The sequence below is a fragment of the Dermochelys coriacea genome, chromosome 12, assembly GCF_009764565.3.
Source record: "Dermochelys coriacea isolate rDerCor1 chromosome 12, rDerCor1.pri.v4, whole genome shotgun sequence".
Classification (NCBI taxonomy): domain Eukaryota; kingdom Metazoa; phylum Chordata; order Testudines; family Dermochelyidae; genus Dermochelys; species Dermochelys coriacea.
In genome coordinates this window covers 18,055,635-18,071,647 of record NC_050079.1, presented here as the reverse complement: position 1 = coordinate 18,071,647, position 16,013 = coordinate 18,055,635, and the positions used below count along the sequence as shown (strand labels likewise).

Here is a 16,013-nt window from a genome sequence, read left to right as displayed (position 1 = left end):
GCCAGTGTGGACGCATAGGGAGTTAGAGCACCCGGGGCTGCTTTAATGCGCTCTAACTTGCAAGTGTAGCCAAGCCCTTATTCTCAATTGCTCACCTCCTGTAGAATGTAGCTGTTCCCCAACTTGGTCTGTATTTACAACTGGGGTGGGGCCATAGCAAGGCAAGGTAGAGAAGATAATAAACAGCATAACACAGCAGCAGCACAATGTCAGAGATAGCACTTGCTTTCTAGAACACGCAAGTTTTTTTCTTTTCTATAACTAAGCTAAGAGAAGCCAGCTTGGCTGGGCTTTTCCAAAGAATCCAGATTAGATGTTATTTTTTATGCTACTCTGATTTTTCTCTTATTTTAATAAATATTGTTTTAAGGGAGCTACTGTTGCATGGATGTTTCCCACAGTCTACCTGAAAGGCCTTCTCTTCACTAAGTAAAAAAAGGTATGTTTTAAACACAAATTAGCTGGTAAAGGTAAACTCTAGACTGATTGAAGTAACACTCCCATAGGGTTCATCCGAACCCAGTAACAAATGTTAAAACTACAGCTTGCCTAAACCAGGATTTTAGCACATTAACATGTCAGACACACACTTCTTTTCCCCTATATAGACATAACCTAAAAGAACAAAGTTCTTCAACCTCCCAGGAGGGGTACAAAAGGCAAAAGGTGTGTCTAGAGCCTGATGCCCACTTAGTTTCGGTTTAACAGGCATGGACAGAGATTTTCCCTCCCAAAGAGGTGTGTTGGATTGGGGGAGAAGGGGTGTGGCTGCATCTTAGGGTAAAAGCCAAAATGACACATGAAGGAGGCATGATTTGGTGGAGGTACAAATGACAGTCTCAAAAACCCCACTTTAAAGTACATAGAAAGATGTAGTTTTAAAGAAAACCAAAAAACCTCATGCCTTTCCCATACACAACAAGGCTGCAATAAACAAATCAAGAGCACAACCTTGACAAAAGATCAGGTGGTTACTCAGTAAAGCATTTAAACCACTTGATGGTTCTGTTACTTCTAGTTAACTTTCCTCACCCTCATGGTTTGTAATCAAAGTTTTCAGCTGACTGAACAAGAAGGCAGGTGTTGTGAATAGGTTTAGGGAGAGTACACTACAGTGTATGTTAACAGGAGTTCTCAAACTTCACTGCACCGCGACCCCTTTCTGAGAACAAAAGTGACTACATGACCCCAGTAGGGGAGACCAAAGCCTGAGCCCACCCAAGACCCATCGCCCTGGGCAGGGGGGCCAAAGCCAACACCCAAGTCCTGTCACCCAGGGCTGAGCCCTTAAACTTTGGCCCCAGGCAGTGCGGCGTGAGCTTTGGCTTTGGCCCTGGGCCCCAGCAAGTCTAACGCCAGACTTAGTGGCTCAGACTAGTGCACTAAAAATAGCTGTGTTGTTTTGATTTATGCTTGAGAATCTGAGCCACAATGTCTACATAGCTATTTTTTGCACACTAGCACAAGCCCCATCACCACAAGACTGTCCAACACAGTTGGGAGGCTTGCTCCCAGATACAGTGTAGACATTCTGTAGGGGTTTGTCTTCACTGCAACCGTTATCTTGTTACTCTACTTGAGCTAGTCTAGCTCTAGTGAAAGCAACCATACTGCAAAACACTCAAAACAAAAGCTGCCCAGAGCAATCGGATAAGCAGCATAGAGTGATTTGATTAATAGCTGATAAATTGTAACTACAGCTGCTGCATCCCCACAGCATTACGAAGGCCATGTCTACACTACCACTTACGTTGGCAAACTTAGGTCACTCAGGGGGTGAAAAAACACACCCCGAGTGAGTTTCGCTGGCATAAGTGGTAGTGTGCACAGTGCTAGGTTGGCGGAAGAGCTTCTTCCACTGACATAGCTATTGCTGCTCATTGGGGGTGGTTTAATTATGTCCAAGGGAAGAGCTCTCTCCCATTGGCATAGAGTGGCCAGACGAGAGATCTTACAATGGCACAGCTGCTTTGGTACAGTTGTGCCATTGTAAGTTCTCTAGTGTAGACATAGCCTAAACTTGAGCATCAGAAAGCACACAGGCTTCAACCTATACCGCTCCCTCGACCAGCCAGCTAGCTTGAGCTTAAAGGATCGCTTAGCTGAAGCTAGAGGATGGGAGTTGGGTTAGAGGCAAAACTCAAGTTATACCTTGAGCTAACTATGTAACAAAAACAAGTCCTAAGAGTAAGGGTCCTAATGGAACTGAAACTTTAGGCAATGGCTTAAGAACGCTTTAAGATATTTTCTTTTTAATTCACTGTCTGTCTGTTAGTGGAGTGGTCATTTCAGAGGTTTTACACCAAGCATAATACATTCAGACATTTATTTTTTGACACGTCCAATAACTTCATAAGTGCTAGGAAGAACAATGCATTATATCTTCTGAGAGAATTTTGAGTTCATACTATTACATAAAACCCCATTCTCTTTCACCAGAAAATGCTCCTTCTCTAAAAAGCAGAGATTAAAGAGGATGTGATGGATTTGTTACTTTCTACATAACCCCATCAATTTGCATTTCTTTTCCATTAATGCAAGTTTGGGAAATCAGTCTAAAAAGGTTAAGATAATTTATGACTCATAATTATGACTTGCAGTTTGCATGACTATTTGCTAAAGAACAAAATCTGAACAATGAGGAAATAGTTCATTTGTAAAGCTATTTACTGTAATAAAAACACTGTACTTTTATTCAAGTAATGTCATACAGTTGTGGGTCATACAGAATTTCCCCGTAAGAGCTACCAGGACTGCAACAGTCAAGTGACAGAAAGTGTTAATCAGATACTTCAGTTAACCCTTATAATGCTGGCTTTTTCAAGACTGGTATCCAAATTAATTCTTCAGAGCAGTGGTTCCCAAACTTGTTCAGCCGCTTGTGCAGGGAAAGCCCCTGGCGGGCCAGGCCAGTTTGTTTACCTGCTGCGTCTGCAGGTTCGGCAGATCGCGGCTCCCAGTGGCCGTGGTTCGCTGCTCCAGGCCAATGGGAGCTGCTGGAAGCGGTGCGAGCCGAGGGACATACTGGCTGCCACTTCCAGCAGCTCCCATTGGCCTGGAGCAGTGCACCGCAGCCACTGGGAGCCGTGATCGGCCGAACCTGCGGACACGGCAGGTAAACAAACTGGTCCGGCCCACCAGGGGCATTCCCTGCACAAGCGGCGAAACAAGTTTGGGAACCACTGCTTCAGAGGATATACCTATGGGTCCTTAAACTGAAGTTAGAATAATAGCTACCAAATTATCTCCTTTAGTTAATAACCATCATACTTTAAGGAAGGTAACACACTTTGTATTTGAAAGCTTCCTACATTATCTAACAATGGACTGGATAAATTATTTATTTGGAACAAATGGTTAACTCACTTCATTGACCATTCATGATGTGCCAAAAGCAAAAAAGAGGCCGATTTCCTCAGATATATTCATTTACTCAAAAACTTTCTTTTCTGAATCCTTTCCCCTTTTTTGAAAATAATCTTTCTGGACTGATTACAAAGAGGTCCACGAGAGCATTATTAGATCTTTGCTCTTCAAAATGCATTAGTTGTATTTGGCCAGTGAAAGTAAGATTTGTTCTCTGACTGCAAGAGTGTGCAACTACTTCCAGCATGAATATTTTACACATGTGAATTTAAAGCTTGTCAGTGAAGTAGGTGCTCAGACATTATGGTGCTGGAGGCCACAAATACCTTTTTGAGATAAGGTACAATAAGAAACCCTCAAGAATACTCAGAGATATATCAGAAAGCACTGAATCTCTGGCCCTGGGTCAGGTTCCAAGAGATGAGATATGAGGATAGCAGCCAGTTCTGGAAACACTCCCAGGCCTGCTCAACTATCGGAAAATATAAGCGGCCTGAAAAAGAAGTCATCAAGCTAGCACTAGGGGAAGAAGAAAAAAAGAAATCTGTCACAAAGTAGATGGAATAAAAGGGTGAAGGAAAAAGATCTGAGAGTTTTTGTAATGCACTTAGTACTGTGATGTCTGAGCCACCTTGAAAGAACTTACACTTTTGGGAATGTACCTGTACTTTACTGTTTTTTATCACTAGTTAGACCATTTTTAAACTATTTTTAAAATATTGACAATTGACTAATAGGATGTCCTAACTAGAAAATATTGCATCCCCCCAAAGTAACATCTCTCAGACGTCAAACAAATTAGTCCATAATATTTATGTTAGTAACCTATTTTAATCCTACTGAGGGCTAAAGAATCAGTCACTCTTTATTAATATTTTATATTCTAGATTTCAGTCCAAACTGAAATACAGTTAAGAGCTACAATATGAACTCCTAAAGTAACATACTTTGTTGGGAATCTGACACATATCCTTAACTACAGCACTAATAGGGGTGCTGCTGTTTTAAGACAAATTGCTTTTTATTAATCTCTCTTCTGAGAAGCTATCAGGCTTAAGGATGATCTGTAGGATCCAGGAGACCGATGATGAGACCAGCACCTGTTGAGATCAAATTTCTGCCGAAAGCCCTAACTGATTTAACATCATGAAATTTCAACTCAACATCTAGAGATGCAGATTTTTATTTTTTTTTTTTTTAAATTTTGAATTTCTTTCTTGGCTCTTTAACATCTGTGGCATAAAGTTCTTCTTGAATAATGGAACTTTAGTACATGAATGTTTATTCACATTCAACAAAACAAAAACGTCCAGCTCAAAAGGGATATGAAGGATCCAGGCCAAGCTGTTGCTAAAATATCCAATGCAAGAAAGGTATCTTTCTTAAAGCCTTGAAGGAGTGAAATAAAATTCAAATCTCCTATTCCCAGCAAAATATGGGAAAAGCTACCTTTACAGTAGGTAAGTACACTCTGAAGATATGATTGGAAGTCGGAATACCTAGACTAATTGTGCAGCTTAACAAGAGACTTCAGAAACAACCATGATCTGCATCTGAACAGCAGAAAATAAGGTGACAATCTGCATAACCTCAAATATCTAAACTTGAAATAATATTCAGTTTATAATACACTACAATAAATTTTGACTTTTTATAAGCCAGTATAAAGGTAAATGAGAGGAGATTTCAAAACCAGAAGCATGATGCACTACAAAATAATCCACAGTTAAGAGTTCCATAAGAATACATATAAAGTCAGAAGTACTTTGTTTTACTAAAGATAGTTTTGTGCTAAATATTATTCTGTTGTATACAGAATTCATAACATCATCTGCACCCTCACATTTTCTATGACTGAGCAAGCCTCTTTTCAAGTCCTTCATCCTTTTCACTGGATCCAGATGTTGATATCCATCAGCCTCTTCTAGAATCCGAATGAAACTGAGGCTTGGAGGGTGATGATGTTGGGTTGGGTAAGGAGCTGGAGGAAATTGTGGAAGTTATGTCCTCCCTAACAATTAAGCGAATTTGTCCATTGTTTGTTAACAAGATTCACAATTTAGTGAATTATGGGTTGGGTGGTTAAACCCATGGCTGCTTCTAGATATACAAGATTTAGTAGTTGAGTCCATTTTTCTATTCTCATCTAGCCAAAAGTTTGCAGTCTTTTTTTAAAACAATAATTCACATATGCATGTATGTATGTATGTACAAATACATACATATTTACAGATACTGATAGGAAACTATATTCCAGCTTTTTAACAGCACAAAGAAACACTAAATGTTTAGGGCAGGAAATAATGAATGTTGTAAATTGATATTGCAGGGAAAATATACATATTCTGAGAAATATTAAACTAAAGTTCATTTGTTTAGGACACAGATTTAAAATAATTCTATTCAACAGCATCTTGGATCTAACGGCTACAAGTGAATAAGATCTGCTGTATTTCTTATCCAGCTGAGAGCATTTCCTGCAGCATATGATACGCAGCACTCTGGCCTACTCTCTGAAGTGTCCCATTCAAACACTGACCTCAATCACCACCTGAAGTTTTATGGCTATATCACCACTTCATATCACTTCAGTTAGTATTTCCTGCTTTTAAAGCAATATATTTAAAATACCTGGTCTGTTTTAAAGGAGAACATGAAGTCTAGCTATAAGGAGTAAATTAATCCAGAGAGGGTTTTGTTTGGTTGGTTTGGTTTTATTTTTGCTGTAAGTAATCAATTTTTACTTTTTTCTGGTGAGTTTTAAGAGGAAACACACTTATTTTCATATTGGACAGTTTCTCTGTTCTCATTGCAGAGGAACTCAAAGCACTACAGGTTTACTTCTTATCTTAGCATTAGTCAGTAGAACAACAGGAAGCTCAATTAGTCTATTCCTGGAAAACAGCACTTCCCCCAAAAAAGAAATGAAATGTTCCTAGACTATCACACTTTCACATTCCATTGTTGTGAAGAATTCTAAAGCAAGTATTCATTCTACTACTCATTTGCTTGCAAACTCCATAGTTTGAGGTGCAGATCAACTAAAGGAGAGGTCAATTTAGAAGTCTATATTCAGGGCTTGTCTATACTTACAATTAAATCAGAACTGCTGTAATCGAAGACAAGCTAAGTTGATGAGATAGCGCTGTCCTATCAACATCTGTACTCCACCTCCGTGAGAGGTGGAAGGTAAGTTAGCTGAAGAGCATCTCCAGTCAATACATTGTGGTACAGGCACTGATGTAAGTTGACCTAAGTTATGTCGACTTCAGTTACGTAACTTACATAATGGAAGTCCTCTGTTTTTTCCACCAAATGCATCCGATGAAGTGAGCTGTAGCTCACGAAAGCTTATGCTCTAATAAATTTGTTAGTCTCTAAGGTGCCACAAGTACTCCTTTTCTTTTTGCGAATACAGACTAACACGGCTGCTACTCTGAAACCTGTCATAATGGAAGTAGTGTAACTTAGGCTGACTTACCGCTTTAGTGTAGACCAGCCCTCAGTCTCACTCTTAACAAGTATAGGTAAAAATTGCGAACACCTAAAATTAATATAACTGAAAGGTAAAAGTCTATTTTCAGTAAGTTTACTTTGTGTACTGTCCCTTTCACTGTTTTCTCTGTTTGTTAGTCTTTCACACAGCACCCAGTAGATGTCAAACAAAATATAACCCCCCTTAGTTTGTCAACTTTTTGGGGGGCAGAGACTACTTTTATTGCATGCTTGCACAGTGTCTGGCAAAGTGGGGCCCTGATCCTTGATCACATGGGGGTACCAATGCACTTTAAATACTTTTAGAGACAGGAAAATGTCACTAAAAAAAAAAAAAAAAAAGCAAAAATTGGCAAGACAACTTCAGGCAAATTTAAAAAGCCAATCTTTTTTTACTCAATTTTTTTTTAATAATTAGATTTTAACGTGATGCTTATTCTTAACTTCATTGATAATTTATAAAATATTCTCGCTGTTCAAACATTACATTCTTATTGTAATTATTTTTGTTTTCATCTGTTAAGAAGATGCTCATTAGTTGTCTGCCAGAACACTAAACGCCAGGTTACTCTCTATTTGTAAGTTTCGATCATACAATTTTATTATGCTATAATATTAGGTTAGGGCTCACTGCCGAGTTCTCTTTCTGAATTTAAGTGGGGATGCGCTTCAAAGATTGCATACTGATCATTTAAAGCAGTTGATTTAAAAAGTGCACATATCAGACTGTGTTTGACAGTTGCTTAATAAAAAACCCTGTTTTAATAAATGCAAACTGAATTACCTTCAGAAAGGGCAAGGGAGAGAAGAGATCCTATCTGATTTTAGTTTTCTATATTACAAAACAATGTTAAAAACAATTCCATATCGTATTAATATATATATATATACACACACACACTTATGTAAAAATATGAAGTGTGCATTTGATCATTTACAATCATGTCTATTAATGTGTTTGTGCACAAATATGAAATTGAAGAAATTAAATCATGGGACACCTGTTGTATGTTTTCAGGACTCTCCTCAGTTCTTGCCAAGATGTAGAAGTCAAATTTTGAAGGGTACCACAGAACAACTTTGGGACAAAAACTGGGACAATAGGCTAAATATAGTTTCTCAACTATTAGTATGTACTACTTAATTTTTCAATTGACTTACAAATATTAAAAATTATATAGTTAAAAACTCACACCTATTTTATCAAATACTAAAAACATTAAGCTTTGGCAAATAGAAGGTAGCTCTATTTAGCATAAGGTCAAATTCCTCCCCTCCTCCCCAAACCTACACATTCTTCTCTGGGAATTGCTTCACCCATGACAGAAATGGGACTGCTATACTTATACCACCCACATCAGCACAGTATTTGAGCATCATCTCTCAATTTCTAAAACACCTAAGTGGAACATGGCAACCATTAAACAATAACACCATACATGTTTATAACAGAAACTGGAGAATACAGGTATTAAACTATGATTTCTTCTACAGTTTAAATAGGCAATTAAATGAGGTTCATGTTGCTCAGCTAGCTTTCAATGGACAGAATTCACCACTATACACCCTACCAAATTAGCCCATTACTACAAGATTGGTGGGGAACGGTGTTGGAATAGTAAATTAATAGCTGGGCATATGGAGGCCAGTTAACCAGAATTTTTGTCAAGAAAAGCTTTTATACCCAGGCTGTGCTCACTCTTCCCAGTTTCACTCTGAAATTCATTGACACTTAATAAAAAGAGAAGTAGTGCAAACTAGCAATACTTACGAAATTGCAACGTTGCTTCCATCTATAATGATGTGTTTTAAATATGCTCTCCCAGGTTCATTTTTCAACTCCAGATTGTACGGCTTTTTCAGAGAATCCATAAACCTTTGAACCCCAGTAACTGAGGCATCTGTATGATGACTGTATGGTCCTATTGTCCTCCTCTCTAGATTTGGAGCATGCAGTTGGGACGGAAACACAGAAGTTGGAAGAGGACGTTGAGTAGGTTTTGGGATATCAAAAGACGGTTGGTGGAGGAATCTAAACTGGGAAGAATTGCAATGTCCTAGTCTCTCCACATGAACAGGTTGATTATTTTGCATATTTGAGGGCCCTGCAGATTTATGCTGAACTACAGTTTCAGTCTGAACTGATGCATGCTCTTGGTCTGAGCTCCCTCTTGCTACAAAGTCAACATCTTTTAGTGCTCCATATTTCTTTAATTCTTGCGCAGTGTTAAAAGACGGTATTAGACCATCAGTTTCTACATCATTTGTCCTGGAACTGGGACTCTGATCAGAAGAATTCAAATGTACTTGTTTACAATGCTCTGACTTTTTAGTGGAAGGAAGAGCAGTTTTATTTTTACAGTCTGTCACATGCATTTTGTCTTCTGCCCGGAGCTGTGCATGTGGGGAATTCGATCTTTTTTGTTTTACATTTTTTGTCTCCTTTAAAGTATGACAGGGTTTAAGTTGATTTTTACTGATAGAACCTCTATCTTTCAGAGTTGGTGAAAGATCTGCACTATCACCTGAATGCACACTTACGGTTCGAGATATCTGCGGTGACTGTTCCTTTTCCTTCTGAAGCTTTGTACTTTCCTTTTCTATTGCTTCCAGGAGCATTAATGGTTCCATTGATTGTCCCAGTTCACTAATAACTTTCTCTACAATTTTTTGGGAATATCCCATGGTCCTGAAAAAGTTTACAAGAATCTTGTATTCCATTTCCTCACTAATTTCATCACAGTCTGTAATAGAGAAGTGTGGATCATCCGACTCACTGCAGCTATCAGAAATCAGATCAATAACTGCACCCCTATTTGGATCTTTACTGCACGGTGTAGGCCTGACCTCCTGATCACTTTCTAATGAAAACTGTTTCTTAGGAAGCCTTTCCTCAGCATCAGAACACCTCCTTTTACATGACTGTCTCTCTTTGGAAACAGATGCCTCAAGTGGAGTCACACCATTTATAGGAACAAAAAACCTTCCTGGTGCATTGGAAAACACCGTGTCCATTTGTTTTGTAAGCTCTGTTACAGGGGTTCCAGCTTTTTTTCTTGCTTCCTCCCCTATTGTTTTTCCATCTCCACTCATTACAGTTAGTTTTGGGGTTTTGTCCTGTGAAAACTCTGGTGTGCTTTCAGAATCTGTAGTAAGATCTATAATATTGCCATCTGCTTCACAACAATCACTTTGTGTAAGATTCAGAAGTTCTCTTTTAAGTGAGCTAGGCAAGATCAACAAGTCCATTGTATATTTATCTGCATGTGCTTCCACAAATTGTTTAAACTGCTTTTTTATGTTCGATTCCTTGTCACTTAACAAGCCTTCATTGTTTTCAAAGAGCGTCACAAACTGCTGAATATGACTTCTAGCCATCACAACAGCCTCTGCACCACCCTTAATACTAAGTAATCCTATTTCCTGCACTGTTATATCAGCACAGGTATCCTGAATAAGACAGTTAAGAAACAGGCTCTGTGCTCCAACAAAAATGCAGTGCATGTCCTTTGGATAATGTTCCTTTTCTTCTAGTTCAGGTTCACAGAGTCCCTTAATATACTCCTATAAAGGGGCGGGAGGAGAGAAAAGAAAGAGCATAATGAACAACTTTTTACAAATAAGAAGTGTCTAAACAATGTCAATTTTTGTTTAGGCCAATGATAAGCCACTATAATAGACAGTGAAGCCAGTTTATTATGATGTATGAAGTTATTAACTAGAGGAAGATATCCAAGATAAGTGTAAACATTGCATTTCAAATGTCTGTTACTGGTTTCCCAGGAGACTATAATTCCCAAACTGTGGGGTGTGCCCCCAGGAGGAATATTCCGGGGTGGGGGATGAAGAGACAGAGGGGCCCAGGCCAGCCACGGCTCCATCCTCAGCCCCACTCCTGGACCCAGACCAACCCCCGAGCTGCGGCCTTGGCCAACTTATCCTGTCTGCCCTCCAGAGCTATAGCCCTGCTCCCAGCCCTGGCTGCAGGGGGGGAGGGGATGGTAAGGAGATGCGCGACCCTTAAAAGTTTGGGTATCACTGGTCTAAGGTTTGTCAAAGTGATAAGCTTTGCATAGAAGCATTTACATGCATAGAAAGTGCGGCTATCAAGGTTTCTAGACCTGCCTCAAAACCCTGAAATCTATGCCAAGTTAAAATAGTTATTCCCAATATTCATACAATATGTAATTAGTTTTTATTTTCTTTTGGGATACAGATTGCTGAATGTATACATTGTAAGAATAGAAAGTTTTGATTTATTATGCTTGGCTGTGCTATCAGCTAACTCATTTGAAACAAACATTGATTTCTTATGTTTTGTAAACCAGGACAAATTATTATATCTGATAAAATTAATGGCCTGATTTTCAGAGTTGCTGAGCACTCCTGAACTACCATTGAGCTGAAGTTGACATGGTTGTTTAATGATTCTCAAAAAAAAAAAAAAAAAAAAAAAAGACAATACAAGGATGTATTTTACCAATATTAGTCAGAGAAGAGACGTGCTCTTCTGAAGTTGACTCAAACAATGTCATAAGGTAATTTTGGTTCACAAAGAAAGTGCTGGAACAAAAAAAAATGGTTTGCACAAGACTATTTTCAAGGGTTGTTCTTATGGCAATTTCCATATAGTTATGAATAATAAATCAAGTACATCTGTGACATGCAGTCCTGCAAGGTGGTCTGATATAACTAATATGTCCCAGTGTCAGCTATAAAGATATTCTGCAGAAAATTGATGCTGAAATGATGCACGTTTTTACTGGAGGGATGTGGTTTAGCCTACAAATTTATCTCTGTTTAAAAGATTACCGTGTTCCAACACCAAAAATGAAGAAAAATTAACAAATGATTTAAAAATATTGTAATAGGTATAACTAGTAAAATCAGGAATTTGTTAGTTATATTTAATCCTAGCACTGGTTAATTATTCACTCAAGATCAGTATTAAAACATCAGAATGCATACAACAAATTACAAAAACATTTTTAACATAAAGCTAGTTTCAGTACAAATCCTAATAATGGTAGTTATTTCCTTTAAGAAACCAACCAAATACACCCCATCCTGGTATCCAGATGCCAACAATTATAGATTCTTCCATTACCTGCATAAAATATTCATTATATTTTTAAACTGCAACTCCATTAGTCAGTATTTAGAACAGGTAGTTATACTCAAAGAAAGCCACACACACACAAAAAATCATCCACACTTTTATAATTCAGTTTTAAAGAATAAGATTCTAAAAGGACAGATTCTGGTAGGAAACGGAAGAGTGATTGAATGACAGAATTCCAGAATCAAATAATTTCTATATCTTATCTAAGCAGGGAAAAACAAGAAAAGTTTTTCCAAGTATGTTTGTTCCTTTATAGACATGTTTCTGTTGTCATCACACTATAGGTGGCACAACTAGAAACACCTATAGATAGGCAAACACTTTCCAAAGCTTTGTTTTCAGTTGCTTATAACTTTGCCAAACTACTAATTTGGGCTGAAGTTTTCCATACCAGCTGTATGTCTCTAGATGAATTTTTTTTGGAAAGTTTCAGCTAACGTGGTTCAGCCATCTCTGAGAATGAGATTAGGGAAAATTATATTTTGGCTATTTAAAAAAAAAATCCTATAATTATTTCACTGAGATGATCTAGTGCCTCCATGTTTTGGAGTAGGGACTTGAAATTTGGAGAGAGGATTGTTCTGATATCAGGGATGTAATTTTCATGAAAATTCACCCAAATCTGGCCAAGCTATAAATTTCAAAACACAAAAAAAACCCCCAAAACCCAGTTTGCACATGCTCAGTAGAAACCTGTTAGAACTAGCAGCTAAGTTCTCTGAAGTCCATGTGCACTGAGCAGGCTTCATCCCCAATTCCTATATACAGACCTGAGAAGATTTGTGCTAGTCCTACACAGCAACGGAATGCTCCATTCCAGGGCTGTAGGGGCAGAGCAGGATTTTCCCTGTAAATACTCCTCCCCTCTGCCAGGGGCTATTGCTATGGCAGACAATGGAACCAAGAGCAATCAGAACATCTCTCAATGCTCTCACTCAGATAGCAAGGTGAAGGAGGAGAGCAGCTTGACTTGAATACAGAGGGATTGAAGAATGGGGGCGGGGGGGGATGGAGGAAAAAGAGACAGGAGCAGGTATCAAGATGAAGACCAGGGAGAGGAAAAGGGAAACAGTTAAGATAAATGCAGTTAAGAATGCATCCGATGAAGTGAGCTGTAGCTCACGAAAGCTTATGCTCTAATAAATTTGTTAGTCTTTAAGGTGCCACAAGTACGGCTTTTCTTTTTAGTTAAGATAAAGGGACACAGGCAGAAGCTGAGGGAGGGAGATGGGGACAGGGGAAGGACAGGGCAAAAAAGTCAGGCATAGGGTGGTAGAATGGGCAAGAGGGGACAGGGCAGAGGGATCTAATCACAGAGTGCTGAACACACAACTTTAATGGTCTTTTTACAGGTTTTTCTGGATATAATTCTGTTTCAGAAAAATGAAAGACATCCATTAAAGAAGCAATGGGGGAGAGAAGAGTACCACAGAGCTCTCAAAAGCTTGTCTCTTTCACGAACAGAAGTTGGTCCAATAAAAGATATTACCTCACCCATCCTTGTGTCTCTCATAGCCTGGGACCAAATGGCTACAACACCTCTGCAAATGACAGCGATTAAAGTTAGTTTTAAATCTTACAGTGGCAATAAAGCAAGTCTCACAATGGACTGACAAAACTTTATTTTTTTATTGCTTAAAAAAAAAAAAGTATCTTGCATTAACCTTCCCAACATAGCTAGGAGTTTTGCAATGTCAGTTTTAAAGAATGAAGCAATACAGTAAATTTTTGCATTTCTCTTTTCTTTTCTCTTCAGACAATAAGGGTATGAATCAAAGTGGTGACATGTCTAATTAATTCTCTGTCTTCCACAGAGGTGTTTAAATAAAATTTCTATGTAAAAGACACGCATTTGTTTCTTTCTAGTACATAGTTATCTTTCCTTTTTTCAGCCAATGCACAATCCAGGCCTCTACTATACTGATCTTGGCCTTTGTGGATCCCTACCTAGTCTTGAACTATATTTCATGTTAATAATTAGCACTAAAGATAGACATTTATCTTATTTCACAGCAGTGGTTCTCAAGACCATTTAATAAGAAAAGCCTTCCCCTTCCATTTTCCACAGACCACCTTTTTTAAGCTCCCATGTTGGATCATATTAAAGAAGTTCTGTATTAAAATCACAAATGAGTTTGATTCCCCATAGTTTAAATTCCAGGGTATTAAAAATTAAGAGGTCTCTTGGTTTTTGGTACTGTTTCTCTCCCTCTCTGTGTGAAACTTGCAAGCTGCTAATTGTGTTAGTACATTCTAAGACAGAGTCTGGTCTCAAAGCAATTCTTTGTAACAACAACTACTCACAGAGAGAGAGACTCAAAGCAATACAACAATTCTTGCGTAACTTGGAAAGTCAGGACAAGAATTTAGACAACCTTGTTCTAAATATGTAAAAGCCACCAAGGAAAGCCTCCTGTTTCTACAGTTAACGTTCTATCATGCCATGAAGCCAGTTTCTAAACTACTGAAGTTAGCATACCTGCAGGCTTCGAAACATCATGTATTAACTCTACACATTAACATGATTAATCGTATCCCACCAAGATTCAAATCAACAACCTCCAGCTTCAAAGCTAGATCATGTAACTGGAACAAAATATGTTGGCAATTCAGTCTGCAGCAGCAGCAGCATTGGTAATTTTAAAGGCCACTTGTGATTTATTGGTTTGCAACACTCTTACAACAAAACAAGAAACAAATAAAAAGAGCAACACCCAACCAATTTTGTTCTCTGTCTTTTGAATGGAACTGAAAAAAAGTATTATGTGATGAACAGTGTAACTGCTGTGTGCCATCTCTGAGTCTCATCAACACAGTTTTAAGGGTTGGATGTTGTAAGACTACACAGTAGTACAAACTGCTGCTGTAACATAAGCTAAAGGAGGCAAGTAGTTTTTCTGGCCTGCACAAAAAAAGAGTCCTCTCCCCCCATAAAAATATTAATAAAATGGGAATGAAAGTGAGATATTCAGTATCTGGAAAGTTTCTTAAAAGTCATATAAAGTAGTGAAAATGCTTTCTGAAGTGACTTTACTGCTTGTGATTGACAGACCTGGAGCCTGAAGTTTTTGTTTTTGTAAGGCAACGGCAATGCACAGTTACGCACACTGCCCAGCCAATATCCTTTCAAATCTTGACCTGGAGGGATCTACAAGGCTCATTCAGATACTTGGCTTCTCACTGAGACTGTAAACATCTGTGTCGATTATAACCACTAACTCATTCCACACATGTTTCAGAGTAGCAGCTGTGTTAGTCTGTCTCCGCAAAAAGAAAACGAGTACTTTTTGGCACCTTAGAGTCTAACGAATTTATTTGAGCATAAGCTTTCGTGAGCTACAGCTCACTTCATCGGATGCCATCAAACAGTAACTTTTGTTATCACCTACCTGGGCTAGGTTCTATTATCTATTTCCAATTTTTAAGTCATCTGATCAAATAAATAACAATTTTCAAGTCAGTTATTTAATGGATACTGTAAATATTATGCAAAATGTCAGTCATTTCTGATTATACTAGCCATTTGTGATTGGGTTTACAATTTCAAGTATTTAATAATCATTGTTTTATTCTACATTTTTGCTCTATCCAAGTTGTTGCAGAAGACTATCATAGTTGAACTCTTAACATTTTATTCCCTGATTCATTTTACCATGAAACTAAAATGAGCAGACAAATTCAAACTTACATTACCTAGCAGTCAGACAGTGTATCAGAGCTAAAACTCTATGCATTACTCACTTTGTGTGCACAGTATCTATGTATAGTCTACTCATAAGGTTCATGATCAATAGGTAAATTCAGCATCTGGGTTGAGAAGAGTCCTTCCTCTACCATTTTTTGCAATGTCTGTTACTCCGAATTGAGCAAAACATTTAATGGGTTTCCATTGCAGCTCAGCTTCTCTTAACCAAAAGTATTTCTGTTTTATATATAAATCTCAGCAACGTATCAATTAGTCATGAATACAGTTCTTAACACTGGACACTTCCACCTATAATGAGCTGCTCAAATTCTTCCAAAACAAGCT

General features: G+C 38.2%; 1 protein-coding gene across 1 annotated transcript in view; it reads right to left on the bottom strand.

The window, feature by feature from the left end:
• N4BP1 (NEDD4 binding protein 1) overlaps nt 1–16,013 on the bottom strand; it is a 35,495-nt gene that overhangs the window by 13,249 nt on the left and 6,233 nt on the right. The window contains 1 exon segment of the mRNA XM_038368188.2: nt 8,633–10,425. Coding sequence (XP_038224116.1) covers nt 8,633–10,425 — 1,793 coding nt within the window.